This window comes from Mastigoproctus giganteus, chromosome 12 (genome assembly GCF_048544385.1).
Source record: "Mastigoproctus giganteus isolate SK-2022 chromosome 12, ASM4854438v1, whole genome shotgun sequence".
In the NCBI taxonomy this organism is placed as follows: domain Eukaryota; kingdom Metazoa; phylum Arthropoda; class Arachnida; order Uropygi; family Thelyphonidae; genus Mastigoproctus; species Mastigoproctus giganteus.
The window spans coordinates 173,155,969-173,173,689 of record NC_143586.1 but is presented as its reverse complement, the minus strand read 5'-3'; the positions used below and the strand labels follow the sequence as shown (position 1 = coordinate 173,173,689).

At 37.1% G+C, this 17,721-nt stretch overlaps 1 protein-coding gene across 1 annotated transcript in view; it reads right to left on the bottom strand.

The window, feature by feature from the left end:
* Positions 1 to 5,416: 5,416 nt before the first annotated feature.
* Positions 5,417 to 17,721, bottom strand: part of LOC150077600 (thimet oligopeptidase-like) — a 170,904-nt gene continuing 158,599 nt past the window's right edge. The window contains exon 16 of the mRNA XM_090386530.1: positions 5,417 to 5,642. Within this exon, the coding sequence (XP_090242656.1) occupies positions 5,559 to 5,642 (84 nt within the window). The 3' untranslated portion in view covers positions 5,417 to 5,558. The remainder of the gene's footprint in view (positions 5,643 to 17,721) is intronic.

The following is a 17,721-nucleotide window of genomic DNA, read 5'->3' as shown; positions in this document are numbered from 1 at the left end:
ATATCGATGCAAAATAACTGTTGAGTTCATCTGCAACGGCAGCTGGTGTATTTATTACTATCCCCTTTCCCTTGCGTAAAGGTCCAATCTGGTTTGTCCTGCTCTTCTTGGCATTTATATATGTGAAGAATTCTTTATCCCCCCTCTTTGCTCTATTTGCTAGTGATTTCTCATAAACTGCCTTTGCCTGTCGAACCTTTTCTGTGGCTCTATTACACATCACCTTGTAGCTGTTATAGGCTTCAGTACTTTTTATTGCTCTGTAACCTTTCCATGCCACCTTTTTCTGCTCAAGTAATGCGGCAACTTCGCTATTCATCCAACTTGGAACCCTCCTCGTGGAGTATTTTTTTAATGGTATATACGCATTCAAGGCATCTGTGATTAATGTTTTAAAAGCGTACCACAGTTCAATTGTATTCATTCTCTGCGCGATATCTACCCAGTTAATAGAGGCCATGTAGTACCTTAGGGCATCGTAATTTCCTTTTCTGAAATTAAAACCCATTCCTTTGCCTTTTACTTCTGCTACCTCTCTCGTCATCATCCACCGTAGAACTCCGTGATCACTTCCTGCTACTGGTTCCTCTACTGTCAGCCCTGTTATGTCATCTGCTTCATGGGTGATGATGAGGTCAGTAGATGTTGCAGTAGCATACACAATAAGCAGAGTATGCTACTGCAACAAGAGCTAGAAAGATTTGGCAGATGGGTTGAAAAGTGGTAATGGAAGTTTAACATTGACAAATGCCAATGTACTACATGTGGGCAGCAGTAATCCTCAAATAACATACCAATTGTAAGACACTACACTCTGGGTAGTGTAGACGTGGGGGGGGGGGGGTAATTGCATAGTTAGATATGAAGTTCTCTGACAGGAGAATGTATTGGGTTTTGTACAAGATACACAAAATTTGCCAATAAGGAGATGATTTGTTTAAAGCAATGGCCACAACTTGAGTGCTGCATACAGATCTGGAACCCTCATTTTCAGAGGGACATGGATGTTGGAACAGGTGCAGAAAAGAGCAACAAGATAGAAGAGAACAAGTGGGTGCTCTTACCATTTCTTGGCTTCAGTTCTAAAAATTACAGTGACTTGAGACCAGGCACCTTCAGAGAGGTCTGATTGAGGTGTTTAAAGTCTTGGATGGATTAAGTTGTTGTTGTTGTTGTTGTTGTTGTTTGGTTTTTTAGGAGCATTAGCAACTAAGGCCATATTGCTCCGGGAATATGCAGTGGTCATTCCCTTGACCCTTTCCGCATCCTCCGTATTTGGTGGTGACGGGCTCGAACCCCGGTCTAATCAAGAAGCGTGTGCTACGCACTGCTGCTCCTTCCCACCTGGCTACGGAGGCGCGGATTGAGTAAGCTGAATGTTACTGTTATTCTTCCACTTGCTGAGACTACACACGAGGGGGCATATATATCAAGGAAGGATGGCTGCCAGTGGGTAGTGTGTAAATTTGCCTTCAACCAGGAGGTAAACGCCTATCTGTTGTCGTAGAGGTGGGTAGTTTGAATAAATCCAAGGAAGAACTAGATAAACTGTTAGATGGGATGGGAAGTGTTGGCTTTTTTTTTTTTTTCTTTTTTTTTTTTTTTTTTGCTGATGCTGTATAAGCTCGCTTTCTTGCATCATTTGCCACTACTACTATTAAAATCTTTCTGCACAGATATGAGGGCACTGTACTGGATGGACAGTAGGAGCTGACAACACTTCAGGTAGGCAGGCTGGTTCACCCTCACTAAGTTGGCAAGAAAAGAAAAAGAAAAAAATGAAGCCAGAATGTGCATATAACAAAGACATCAGGTCAGTGGACAGATTTCATGTGATGTCAAGTTCAGTAGTAAGGAAGTGCAAGGAAGGCTTTTACTGCACTGGCTGGAAAAAATAGTAGATAAGAAAATACAAATTATTTGCTTCCCTCCTCACATAGGTAACTTTCCAGCTGACCTTTGAATTTATTCAAACTGTCAGCCTCAACTACTTGTGAAGACAACCTCTTGCAGCAGTCAACAACTTACTGGCTAAAGAAAAACTTCCTACATTCTAGTCTAAACCTCTTACCCTATAATTTGAATTTATGCCTGGGTTCTGGAATTCTCTGTTTCACTGTTATAATGAAAACTCTGCCTTAGTAATTTCACTAACCCCCTCTAAGAGCCTTATACACTTCAATCAGGTGACCTCTGAGGTGCCTGGTTGCCAAGCTCTGTAGCCCATATATTCAGTCTTTCCTCATGGTAGCCCATTTGCCAATCTCACTATATGAGTTGTCCATCTTTGAGCCCTTTCAAGAAGTTCAATCTTTTTCCAGATGAGGTCTCCATACCTGAACACAGTATTCCAAATGTGGTCTTGCAATTGCCATATACAGTGGGACTATGAACTCCATATCTCTACAGGATAATGTTCGATAAATCATTGAAAGAACATATTGGACTTTCCTGGCTGCCTGTTTATGCTATTTAGAAAACTTCATATCTGCCCGTATTAAAACTCCCAGATCCCTTTCTTCCTCTACTGATTTTAATTCAATTCCACCAAATGTGTAATTTACTTTTTGGATTGCTATTTCCCAAGTATTTTGCTGAATTCAAAGTAATGAGAATGAAGAAAACACAAGATTGTGAAGAATATGATGAGATTCTTTACGTGCAAATGGAACAGACAAGCAAGTGCGTATGTCTTATTATGGGTGACTTCAATATGCCCCAGATTAATTGGAATAAGTGGGTGGGAAACTCACCTTGGAGAAAAATTTTTCTAAAAAACTATATTATTAATACCAGCATGCCAGAGATAATACTAGGGGTGAGAATATTCTTGACCTCATCATTACTCATGAATTAGATGACATCACAGGGCTCAAAATACAAGAACCACTGGCAGACAAAGCTGGCCAGTCCAATAGAGCAGAAAATGATAGCATGGAACAGTTACAGAGCAACAAATAGTACTGAAGCCTACAACAGCTATAAGCAGATTTGTAATAGTACCAAAGATAAAGTTAGAAAGCACTGGCCAAGAGAGCAAAGAATGAGGATAAGGAATTTTTCATGCATGTGAAAACAGAGAAGATAAAAGTGAATCAGACAGGACCCTTATGCACTGGGTATTGGAAAGCCTTAGACTGCCCAACTGATGTTGCAGTTGAATTGAACAAGTACTTTGCATCTGTCTTTATTGAAGAAAGGGTGTTCATACCGAGAAGAGGCTGAGTCATGAAATTACAGATGACTGTTTATTAGAAAAATTTGAGCATAAAGGAAAGCAAGGCTCCTGGAGTTGATGGCATATACCCAGTAATTTCAGTGGAGCTTGCGAGGGAGTGTATTTTGTACCATTGAAGTTAATTATGAGGGCAAATTTGTATTGGGAGGATTGGAGAAGTACCAACGTATTACCAATATGTAAAGATGGTTCTAAGTGTTGGTCAGACTAACCCAGTCTGTTGGTAACTACAGACTGGGTTAGTCTGACCAACAATAGAGAAAATCTTAGAAACAATGATTAAGATACAATCCAGAGATATTTAGATAGATATGGATAACATACAACATGGTTTTGTTAAGAGAAAATCAAGTTTAACTAACTTAGTAAGCTATTTTGACGCAGTTATTCATGAGCTGGATGTAGGGAACAGAACCATTTCGATATAGTGTATTTGGATTTTAGCAAGGCATTTAACTCAGTCCCTCATGAGAGGTTATTGTATAAGCTGGAACATGTTTTGATTACTGGTAAAATTCTAAGATGGACTGCTGGATAGCTGCAGGACACAAGGCAGAGGGTTGTGATTAATGTATATTCTTCGGACTGGTATAAAACCAGAAGTAGGGTTCCCCAGAGATTGGTTCTTGGACCACTGTTGTTTCTGATTTTCATAAACGACATCAATGGTGGGACAGAAGGCTTGATGTCAAAATTTGCAGACTACATAAAGATTGGTAGAGTAGGTAATGATCAGTACCAAGCATCTCCTTCAAGAATGACTTGAACAGGGTGCCAGAATGGTCAGAAAAGTGCCAATATATTCAAAATATCATATTCTTCACAATCTTATGATCTGTAGATTACTCCCGCTCTCATTATACCTTTGCTTCCAACTCAGAAAAAGCTTTTTTTGCACTCATGCTGCTTTTGAATGGATAATAAGGAAGGTTCAAGCATGGATTTTGTCTCTGCCATTTTTCTGTGACAGAACATGTTATGGTCCTGATCTGGTCTGTGAATCCAGTGAATATCTGGGACTAGACCAGAGTTTTAGATTACATTTGTTCCATTACACTCTGGACAGGAGAAATTTTCCCATCAGTTACCAGCCATGCCACGTGGAGGCAGGAACGGCGCCACTCTGATACCAAGTATTAGTCACTTAGTATTAAAGAATAAATAATGGTGTGGTGGGGAGAGAAAAGGTTAATCTAGTGAAATACTTTACTTACTAAAGACTAATCAAGTTTTAGTGCAATGCTTTAAATAATGGAACCATCTCAGTTCTTCAAGAAAGAGCACACATTTTCTGGTATGGGCCCTGAGCCTAATTTTAAACTTTATTGAATACAAAATGATTTCTATTAAAATGAATGACTAATAAATGTTTTTCACACAATGTTTAATGAACTTTTTATTGTGAAGCAGATGTTTGATGGCTGATAAACTAAAGAAAATAATACTTACGTATGCTGCACAGTACCTTTTTTTTTTTTTTTTTTTTTTTTCCATGAGCAAATAATTAGAATTAATAACCTAACACATCTAAGAAAAACTAGAGAAGAAAAAAAGGGCATAAATGAACAACAGAAAACAAGGAGACTGCACTACTCTAATCAATGGGCAAAACAGTGAAACCAGTGTACACTGAGCATGACATCTTTAGTAAATCACATGCACTGGTTCTATGGACTAAATATATGCAAAGCCACAGCCAACTGATGTCTTCTTTGGGTATATAATGAAATATTAAGTACATCCTTATTTGAAGAACTTAAACTTCACTAAATGTTGGAAGTAAGTAAATTTTGCATAAAAGACTTTCTTGGGAAAAATCAAAAATGTTGGCACGTGTATGCTGCTATGGCTAACAATATTCTTTTGCTCACACATCCCCACATAGACCAAATTTTATACAGTTTATTATTTTATTTAACTTAATACAACATGTACTTAATTCTTTTCATTCAAAATAATAAGTATCTTTGCAACAGCAACAAAAATGTGTAAAATAAAGTGTTTGAACTGTTAAAAATTGGCATTTATTTCACCGATGGCTTGTTCTTCAAATGTTATGAAGTAAGAATAAACTGCAATTAAAAAAACAAGCTTACCTTATTGCAGTTACAGGTATAAATTTTAATCTCTAATAAAAACTTAATAAAACTACTGAGCCATTGAAATAGTTCACACACATGCACATAATTCAACAGTTGTTTAATGTCCTGATTTTGTAAAGTAACACTTTGCTTAAAAACTTTCTTCACATGGTGCAGAGACAATATAAAGTTCCACGATTAATAGTTTAATCACAATTGGTCTTGTATATCTGTACTAATCATACTTGAAGTCCTTTGCTAATTAAGAAGGCTTCTTGGTTAGGTTCTCGACTAAGGAAGTCCTTCAACATGTCAGATGCATCCTAGATTTAGAACAGAGAGAGAGAGCAAAATAAGCCAAGAAACTGATTTTAATAAAACTTTTTTTTCACTCTATATATAAACCTATTACAGGGCCATCAAACACTTCGTACATTATATACATCGTATATATTATATATTCTTTTTTTCTTTTTTTTAAAAACTTTCTTAAAACTTTTTTTTAATTATATGCTATATTCAATTTCTGTACACAAAAACTTATGGTGAAGGAGGATTTGGAAAGCTTATGAATGCCTGGAAGCCTGTCAAGTACATGGATGGAGATGGGCTCTTCCGGCTGCAATGCCTCAGCCATTCTGGTAACAAAGCAGTTTGTACACTAGGCATAGGAAGAGAGAGAGAGAGAGATACCAAGTTAAAACTTGGCATATTAATGGATGGAGATTGAGAAGTTCAGTGAATGCACTGAATAACACAAACCTAGGGATGCTGGTTTCATTACAGGGGTGTTACACAGGTCTTAATGGGCAACCCAGTTGTGAGGGGATAGTGGAGATATTTCTTTACAATAATTACAAATGGAACAGAACCAGTGTGGCTGTTAGGTATTCATAAAAATTAATTTTACTACAGTAAAGTCATTAATTGTCACAAATACCTGATAGTTGTCAGTTCTTAAAGGAACTAAAAACTAGTTATTCATATGGGAACTAACAAAGACAGAGGAGTAAAAACTTGTTTCAAGAATGTAGTTTCATATGCAAAAAAAAAAAAAAAAAAAAGCAAATTAGGTGAAAACATGATTGTGTCTGCAATTCATGACAGATTCCTGGTTCAGGTACCAGATACAAAATCAGTTGATAACAACACACTCCTTGATACTAATTATAAGAGAAGGAAAAGGAAACAGAGAATTAGCAATGAAAGTTGCTTGTGAAAATTGCATTGCACTACATTACAGTTATAGGTTACTAAAGGGGGAAGGTCTATGTTTAATCCATTCAGCATTGGGTTTGCTACAGATGGATGGATTACTCAATGAATTTTCAACAGTGACAAGTTATATGGAGTTGGCTTTTTTTCTTTTTTTTTTTGTGAATTTTCACGGGATTTATGCTTTATGATGGTTAATAATCTACAAATGAATTATGGACATTTTTAAAGTCTTATACCAGAAGTCACAAATGCATCCATACCATTTGAGGGATTACCATACAAGAATGCAAAAATGAATGACTGAAATTACTAGTTTTAGAGAGAAAATGAAGGAAACATGGGGCAACTATAATGTCCAGAGAGGCAGGTTCACATGGCAGATGTAAGATGACCTGTGTAACCACTAAGGGAAAAAGTGGCACGTCACAGACCGCCTCAATAGTCAAATAATAGTGGATTATCTCAACAACAATGAAGTAACATTAGACACCATCTGCACAGCCATTTACTGTGCTGCTGTAGCAGTTACCAAGTTGAATGGAAGGGAAACCAGAGAACATAACACAAATTCAAGGAACAACCAGTCTGGGAAAGAAGGCTATAAGATAGAACAGATAAGAGTGAAGATAGATCAACTGACACAGTAACAACATGGTAATAGAAGTAACAAGCTCATCAGAAAAGTGAAGGCCATTCTCAAGAAAGACAACAACTACAGCAAACAAGAGACATAACCAGAGGATTGAAGAATACCTTGACACACTCAAGCAGAAATTCCTGGCTCACAGGAAAACAGACAACAGGATATTTGTTGTCTGTTCGGAGAAGGAAGGCAACAGATCCTCCAACCAGAAGGCACTCGAGCAGTTCTGGGGCAACCTGTGGAGAGCAAAGTTAGCCATAATGGCCGGACAGATCTAAAAAGGAAGAAAGCCAAGAACGTACATGAGATGACTGAATGGGAGATTCGGGAGGAAGAAGTACAAAAGTTGATCAGGAACTCCTACAAATGGCAAACTCCAGGAATGGATAACATCCACAACTACTGGTACAAGAAGTTCAGCTGCACACAGCAAAGCAGTTCACCCAGATAATAAGGGACTGTGACATAATCCCAGAGTATCTCACTCAAGGAATCACCTACCCGAAGGCTAAGGAGAAATACACTGCAAACCTGGCAAAGTACAGACCAAGCACCTGTCTCCCAACAATGTGCAAGGTCCTGACCAGCTGTATAACAAAAAAGACAAAAGACCACTTGGAGAGCTAAAACATCATTGCTAAGCAACAGAAGGGATGTAGCAGATGAGCAAAGAAGCAATTCACCATTGATGCTGCAGTTAGGAAGCAATCCTACAAGAAGCTATTCCAGATTACAGCACTGACAGGATGAAATTTGACCTAGACAAATGCAAGACCAATGGATTACATCAAGGATATCTAGTCAGAAAAAACTACTAGCTGAAGACTGGTGAAGAGATTGAAGCCATGACAGAGGGAGAGACATACAAATATCTGGGAATGATGCAGGTCCACCAGTTAGAATACCAGTCATACACAAAGGAGATCAAGGCCTGCCTGACTGAGAAATACCATCAGAGACTGGGATGCCTGCTAAAATCAAATGAATGGCAGGAACATGGTCACAGCCATAAACACTTTTACCCCAGCACTAGCATACTCCTTCAGGATCTGACTGAGTTTCAGAATGAATGAAGATAACTACATTTTCTTTGCTCTGCTTTGGACATTGGAGATGTTGAGGCTATATAGGACAATGTTTCTCAAACTGTAAGGTGGAATGTAATGTGCTATCAACAGCAAAACTATAGATAGGATTTCCAGTCAGTGGAAAGTCATTTAATATGAAGTATAATAGCAATAGCTTTTCTAAATTTATAACAACCAGGTCTGCTGAACCAATATGAACTCACACCAGTTCATGGTATTGATGTGCACTTGACAAAAAAATTTGAATGGAAGATACAGAAGTCTGCATTCAAATGTGTGGATTTCTATTTTGCAGAATAAATTTATAATGAAGATTAATGAACTGGGAGATTGAGATATGAAGTTCATACACAATTTTTATACTCAAAATGGTTAGTTACCGCACTAATTCAGACTGTCTCATTAACTCAGGCGCCTCTGTAGCCAGGTGGGAAGGAGCAGCAGTGCGTAGCACACGTTTCTTGATTAGACCGGGGTTCGAGCCCGTCACCACCAAATATGGAGGATGTGGAAAGGTCAGGGAATGACCACCGCATTTCCCGGAGCAATATGGCCTTAGTTGCTAATGCTCCTAAAAAAAACCAAATAACAAATAACAAATCTCATTAACTCTGTATCACCCGCTGAGTTAAGAGAAAATTTCTAATATTGGTGGCAGTGTGGGAAGGAAGGAAGGGGTAATTAGAATCTGCCATCATAAAAAAATGTGAATTTCCCAGAAAGTAAACGAAGAGATGTAGGTAACACAATTACTGGCAAAATTCTGTTATTTTCTAGTCCCATTACAAGAGCAAACATTTTAAAATCAGATTAATAACACTTATTTTGGTTATTTATTTATTTATTTATTTTTTTTTAGGAGCATTAGCAACTAAGGCCATATTGCTCCGGGATATGCGGTGGTCATTCTCTGACCTTTCCACATCCTACGTATTTGGTGGTGACAGGCTCGAACCCTGGTCTAATCAAGAAGCATATGCTATGCACTGCTGCTCCTTCCCACCTGGCTACGGAGGCGCCAATAACACTTATGCTATTTTTTTAAAATAATAATTTTAAAATGCAGATATTCTATGTTCTGTGGAACATTTAGTATGACTGCAGGAAAATTTGCTTGTGTGTGGGACAAACCCATAGGATTTCCAGGTGTCCCATAACCCATCGGACACTTGGCAAAACTGGATATATCTAGTAATTCTAAAGCAGAAAGTAAATGAGTACAAATCATTAGGCAGTAAACAAGTCAAATCATTAGCATTAGTTATAAGATTATTGGGTTCAGTGGATAGCTCTCTTGGACTAACAAAGCATCAACATTTTTCCAAACACAAAAGTAGAACTACAGAGCCAGTATGACTGATGTCTGTAGTAAGAAAATTATAAAGATGTGGTAAAGAAAAAAATTAGACTTATAAGGGCGATGTGGTAAATGATAGCCATAAATGCTCATTGTCAGGAAGTTAGAAATTAGGGTTTCTAACTTCCCGACATTTTTTAATCTTCGGGAACAGGGAATGGGAAATTGCAGTTCTTGAGAGTTCCCCAAAATTTTATTTTATTGATTAAATATTTGCTATCTTTTTGATAAGAATTTTTGTCCTTATTCTAGTCATAAAACACTATAATAATGAACTGTGCATTGTGGTGTATAAGTAAAAAACTGAAATTTACGGAGAATTAGAAAATTTTATTACATTGATACAGCGTACAGACAGGCAACATTATTCTATACATTTATTCGAAAACACTAAGTTTGAGATTAGCAGAAAAGAAATCCTAAGGTAACACTAATACTGAAACAAAACTAATATTAGCATTTAACATTTATAATTATTCTTAAAATGAAATTTAAACAAAAAAAAACAGTGCATTAATTGCTTGGTTGGAAAGCCTCGATCTTTGCTTAGTTACAAGTAAGCCTGAAGTAGAAAAATTTCATTTTGAGTTACAGTAGGTCTAATTGTTAGAAGTGCATCTAATAAAATTTTCAGATTTGGTGTCAGTGTACATATCTCTTCATATAAATTCATCTCACTTCTTAATGAAAATATCTTATTTGATTGGATTGGCTCTGCTTTTACCATTGAAATGGATATATCTCTCGCTAACTCTGTTTTTAGATCCCTTCTAATTCCCCAAGTTCTGAAATTTTCCATTTCTTTGTTCATATTATTTTCTCTTTCAGACTCTTCTATTGAAGTACACTTTTCTTTGAAAATTCATTCCATCATCGATTTTGCAGATCACATAATTTCATTTTTATTTGCCATAGCAAAAAAAAATCATTATTAACCTCATTTAAACTATTTGGGGCCAAACTCCAGATTATGGGTACACCTTGTCGCGAGTTGCAGGCAAGGATTGAATTCGGGATGAATTCAAAAGTAAACAAGCGTAGGTTTTTAATAGACTTTCATTAACTAAAATAAACTTAAAACAAGCGTGGGTTTTTTAATAGACTTTCATTTTTGGCTAGTGAAAGGTTAGGTTAGTTTACCCACTAATTTGGGATGGATTCAACCAAAAAAAGCAGCCACTTCCTCCGGAGGTGTACCCATAATCTTGAGAATAATCCTATTTAGATTGCTTAAATATCTAATAAGGGACACTTAAAAACTTTATCTCTACATTTAAAAAGCTGCTGTTTAATCTCCTTTAAAAGCTTATTACTTAAAACAGAATTTTGATTTTTCAAATTACAAAAGAGAAATCTAAAAATTCCTTTGCTTGTTAGTAGATTTGCATTATGATTACTTAATGCTTCAACTGCGAGTTGCACTGGTTTTAAGAAGTTTAATATATCTTTGGCGATTTTTGGATATTCGTCCTTCCATAGATAAGAAAGCTTTAATTCATGTAAAGCAATTTTTATCAGTATTAAAATCCTTAAAAATCTGTCACTTTTTAATGAAATGGTTATTTTCAACTATATTTAAATAAAAATTAAGCATTTTAAAATAAACTACATAGCAGTCTGTATATTACAAAAAAAACCTCAATTTCTCGGGAAATGTTTTTGCTTTTCCCAGAAATCGGGGATTTTAAAGTTAGGATTCTTTCCCGGGAATTCTCAGAAAGAAACCCTAAACCAAACAGTTCTGTGGCAGCTCTTGGTCCTGATATTCCTAAATGACATTGATCATGGCATGCTACCAAAATCAGATGATATAAATTGGAGAGGGTGAACAAAATAATCCACACTTGCTACATAAATGGTCAGCAAAATAGTAATTATGGCTGCAGCGGAGTTAAAAGCAGTTAGAGCTACTGATGCAAGTGAACATGAAATTCTACATGCAATGCAGATAGGCAGGCACAAGGTGTCTTGTCAATGATAGCCCAAATCTGCTTGTAGAAAAGAGGTTATAATCATAATACACATCAATGGTAACACAACATTGATGAGAGTACTATGATCAGTTTTGGAGATAACATCTGAAACAAGATACAACACTTCAAAGCATCAAGAAGTGCATTTTCCATTTCCATTTATTTGTTCACACAATTCTTTACATTTTATATACAAGAACTTACAGAGAAGATATATATACAATTTTATATACATTAGCTTTATCATTCTCATTATACCTATATATATATACTATATTATATATGAACACGTGTGTGTGTGTGTGTGTTTTTTACCTGTATCAAGGGTGGCTCCTAGGCCTTAGCCCATCTCCACCTTGCACGTCTGTGGTGGTGCAGAAACTCAGCAAGCTTTTTATCGCTTATGTATGTCCACCTTGCGACCAGGGAGCAGCCAACACCCAGGCAGCCGCTGCCTGCCCCCAGGCACAAGCAGCCAAGCCTGGGTCTACTATTACCTTTAGTGCCATGGGCACAAATCAAGAAGTGCAGTCAAACTGTCATATGGGGACATTTTGAACATTGAACCTTTCCAGAAAGGCCAGGAAGAAGTGTTCTACAAAGAATGGAAAAATAGCCACTTGAAGGGGAATGAGTAAAATAACAGAACTATATTCTTGCTGTTGAGGAGAGGGAGAGAGAGAGGGAGAGAGAAAGAGAGCGGGAGGGGTACACACATTAGAGGGGGGGGGAGTTCAATATGATTGGATCTGAGGAAGTATGCCTTATATGATTTAATCCAACAATTTACCATGGAAGAAACTACCTATTTATCACTTGATTCAATTTCAGAGAGTTCTAGATCTGAATTCCACACAACTTCTTCAATTTTAGGCTCCAGGTATAAGAGGATAAGGCTTGCTACTTGTGAGTCTAAATGCAGATGAACTGATATTTAGGTCCCACTTGTGAGACAAGTACACAGAATTCTGGAAAAGTCCAGTTGCATCTTCATGATGGTAGGATAATGATTAAACCTCCTCCTCGTGTGACAGGCTTGAGACACTGTACTTAGTATGCTGGAGGTGACCGCCCAGAACTGAACAAATATAAGCAGGTGTAACATACACATCACACAGAGGAATGTCACCCCTCTGCATCATCACCAGGCAATTCCAAGTGGATGACTCATATCTAGTCTCCAGAGAAAAGCTCCAGCAACCCTAATCACCTCTTCAAATCGTAGGGAGATCAAATATTCTTTACATTGAGGGTACAACTCGAACACAGTTTTCACACATCATCCTCTAGATCGTTTCCCAAACCTTTTCAATCACAGAACACTTTTCATCTCACAATACATTTATGGAACACAAGTTTAGCAGAAGCCAAAGAACCGTTTGCTAATATTTTATTACATACAAATGCACTGTGCATCAGTAGCATCTTTATTTCCAGCATATATAAAGCCAAAATTCAAATAACTATCATCATACTTTCGTTTTGGTCTTTTATTAGTTGGTTCTTGTTTTTTCATTTCAGATTTTTGGGGAACAAAAGACTACAATTGTTCATCCTCACTTTGACGTGTGACTATATAGTGTTCATTTTCATCAACCACAGTTGCAATACTAGAAGTACTTGCTTCTCATTTTAAAGTTCCTTTTTTCAACCACAAATCCATGGTCATTTATTTTAATAATAATATTTCGAAATACTAATAATTATCAAAAAAAATTTTATACAAGGAAGTGAGTTCAGTTATATCAGTTTGCTTCCCCTCTCCCTCAACCTGTGTACCCCAGGCTAAATCGCATACAAATGGCATAGCATATTAGATCACTACATTGCTACTTTTTCATAGATGTCATTACCTCTATGCATACTTCTCTATGCAAAAGCCCGCCGAAATAAAGTGTTCCGTGGTATATTTGATTATTAGTTTATGCCAGTATATTAATAACCGAATAAAATAAAATAATAATGTTAAAAATTGTAATGATACAAAAGTGGTGTATGCTACAAATATGCAAAATTTATTTATTTTATTTTATTTTATTTTTCTAATTATTAATTAAGATTTTTCATGAAATACTTGTTCACATCTCATGGAACACTAGTGTTCTGCAGCAAAGTTTGGGAAACTCTGCTCTAGATAATCCACTGTACCAAACTTATTGGCAAGTCTCCAGGATACATCCAAATAAGCTAGTATACAATCTTACTGCCTCTACTCTGCCAGCTAGTGACTGGAGGGAGTGCAAGTAGTGTGTATGCAGAAGGCACTGTGGAGGCCACATTATATTAAGGAGCTGGATATATTCTTTTTGTATGCCATATCCAAAAGTTTCATTAATTCAATCATGTCCTTTATATTATTTAAGGAAAGCATTGTGAACAGTCAAACTAACTGAATAAACTTATCTACAAAAAGATATAAACCTCATAGAAACATTCTAGTTCATTCACAAATATACACTGCCTCAGTTCCAATCTCAATATCCATTTCCACCTACAATCAGCCAAGCTCCACTTATGTTTTTCTGACAGACTCCCAAATACTGATTGCCTCAACCACTACTCACCTCAGTTGTCCTAATTTCCTGTTGGCATTCGTGGTGAGCAGACGTGCCTATTACAGCTCTTCATAGCAACTTTACAGAAGTATAGATAAGAGGGGATTAAAGCAGGATTAGTGAAGTAGAGCAGGAATTTAAAGGTTATTTAGTATATTGTAAAGTTTATTTTAAGTTTTTTTCCTGTAATAGTTTGATTTTTTTTTATATTATAAATATAATTTTTTGAAAGTTTCTTTTATTAATAATTAGTAAATTACATAATGGTATTACAAGATCCGCCTTGACATGTGACTACGTCAGAGGGTACCATGACTCATACAGAAATAGCTAATGGCGATTTCCGGGTGAGTCATGATTTTATCCATTGCAGAACCTGTGGCATGTATTCCAAGGTCGACCTAGTGGATAATCCTAGCTCAATTGGAGATTCTTTTTCTTTGTCCCCGTTGTAAGGAGTACACCAATCTTAAGTTACAATTTGGTTCATTGCTAGAACAATTTGAATCGCTGAAAAAAACAGGTGCTTGCCCTCGAGAATAATGTAACTGGGAGCTCGTCAGGGATTCAAGTAAGTTGAATCCTTGGTAGGGATTCATCCTACCAAGTGATGCACTCTTGATTCGGGCCCCAGAACAGAATAACCAAGTGAAAACTACTCTGGTTCAAAAGGACTTAGTTTTATTAGGAGACTCCATTGTCAGGGAAACGGGAAATATTTTTTTGTAATAAGGATAGGTGGACTAGAACCAGGGTATGTCTGCAGGAGCAACTATTAATGATGTCACCAACAGACTGTCAGATTTTAAGGGGGTAAAGAGAATATTATTATTCATGTGGGGACTAATGACATTAAGCATACACAATCTGATGATTTGTTAGACAAATACAGGACCATTATGAAGAAATGTCGCAAGTTAGATCACAATGTCTATATGTCTGCAATTCTGCCCAGGCACGATAGGAGGGATTATATGCTGAAAGCCTTATGGATTAACTCAAGACTTTAAAAAATCTGCAAGGCTTTGGGGGGGGGGGGAGAAATTTCTATAAGCTTGGCCCACACTTGTAGATAGAAGGAATCTGTTTTGTAGAGATGTGATACATTTTAACAAAGGTGGTGCAAGAGTGTTTGCCAGTATTACTGAGGATAAAGGTTTGGGGGAAACTACTAGTTTGGGGGGGGGGGACAAGGGTAATATAGATACGTGTTTATCTGATTGTATTGGTCAAATTAATTCTTGCACATACCTCAAGAGTATCTGTTTCTTACCGCAACAGAACATAGTAGCAAGATGTTCTGAGGGCAGAACCGTTTCAAATGAGCGAGTAGCAAAATGCCAAGGAAGCTAGCTTAAACTTTAAGGGGTGTGTCAGGGTAGTTAACTATACAAAAACACAATCTTAATTGTTTATACAGTAAAGTGTTGTCAATAAAATGAGTGAATTCGAACTGCTGGTTAGGACAAATAATGCTGACATAATTGGGCTTACAGAAACGTGGTGCCACCCGGAGATAGGGGATGATGAGTTTTAGCACGGTATGTATAATGTATTTAGGAAGGATAGGGAAGATAGAAGGGGTGGTGAAGTCATGCTTCTTATCAAAAGCATCCTGAGCATGATGAAAGCTTTCCCAGATTAAGATGTTTCGCATGCTAGTATAAAATCTGTATGGTGTGAGATCGTTGGAAGCAAAGGTATAATAAGAGTGGGAGTAATCTACGGGTCAGGTGATTGTGAAGATTATGATGAGAGCCGCTACATGCAAATGGAATGGGCAAGTAAGCATGAATGTCTTATTATGGGTGATTCAATTTGTCTCTAATTGATTGGAGTAAATTGATTGGAGGGAAACCACATGGGGGACAAAATTTTTAAATCAACTAGATGATTGCTATTTGTATCAACATGTCAGGGAAAAGAATACTCTAGACCTCATCATCACCCATGAACCAGATGACATAATAGGGATGACAGTACAGGAACCAGTAGCAGAAAGTGATCACGGAGTTCTACGGTGGATGATGGAGAGAGAGAGAGAGAGAGAGAGAGAGAGAAAGAGGGGGGGGGGTAACAGTAGTTAAAGGCAAAGGAATGGGTTATAATTTCAGGAAAGCAAATTACAATGGCTTAAGATGCTACATGGCCTCTATTAACTGGGTAGATATCTCACAGAGAGTGAATACAATTGAATTATGATATACCTTTAAAACATTAATCACAGAAGCCTTGAATGTTTATATACCATTAAAACAATACTCCATGAGGAGGATTCCAAGTTGGATGAATAATGAAGTTGCCAGATTACTTGAGCAGAAAAAGAGCATGGAAAAATTACAGAGCAATAAAAAGTACTGAAACCTATAACAGCTACAAAGTGATCTACAAAGTGAAAATTCCACTGAAAAGGTTAGGCTGGCAAAGGCAGATTATGAGAAATCGCTGGCAAAGAGAGAAAAGAGGAGGGATACGGAATTCTTCACATATATAAATACAAAGAAGAGAAGGACAAACCAAATCGGACCCTTATATAATGGGCGTGGGATAGTATTAGATATCCCAGTTGCAAACTGGGGTATTTAATACTATTCCACGTTGAGTTTATCTGCATACTGAAGTTGCAGATAAACTCAACAGTTACTTTGCATCGATATTTACAGAATAAAAACCCTTTACGTCAATAAGAAATTTTGGGAGTGAAGTTGAAAAAAATGTAATTAACGATGTTGAAATTTCACATATTTATTTAATGAAAAACCTCTTGCGCCTATAGGCCAGTAAGGCTCCTGGGGTTGAAGGCATTTGCCCTATAATCTTAAGGGAGGCGGCAAGTGAGTGCATTGAAACATTGAGGCTAATTATGAGAGCATCACTGGACCGGAGAATGATTCCATTGGATTGGAAAAGTGCCAATGCATCTCCAATACATAAGGGCGGTTCTGAGAATGAAGTGGGAAATTACTGGCTGGTTAGTCTAACTTCAGTAGTAGGGAAAATCATGGAGACTATGATTAAGGGTGGAATTCAGGATCACTTAGATAGAAATGGAATTCTTAAAGAATACTCAGCATGATTTTGTTAAGGGAAAATCATGTCTAACTAATCTGATTAGCTATTTTCACAGGGTCGAGCGAGAGATGGACTTAGGGAATAATTTCAACGTGGTTTGTTTGGATTTCAGCAAAGCATTTGACTCAGTCCCACATGAGCGGTTACTTTTTAAGCTGGAACAGGTTAGAATCACAGGGAAAATCCTTAGATGGATAGTTGGATGGCTTCAGGGCAGGAGGCAGAGGGTTGTGATAAATGGTTACTCATCAGATTGGGTTGATGTAAGAAGTGGGGTTCCCCAAGGATCAGTATTAGGACCACTGTTGTTTTTAATTTTCATAAATGACATCGATGAAGGATAGAGGGCATGATGTCAAAATTTGCAGATGATGTAAAGATTGGTAGAGTAGTTAATGATCACTGCCAAGCAGAGATTCCTTTGAGTGACCTAGATAGACTTCAGGGAATGTCAGAAAAGTGGCAGCTATGCTTTAATCCAGCAAAGCGCAAATCC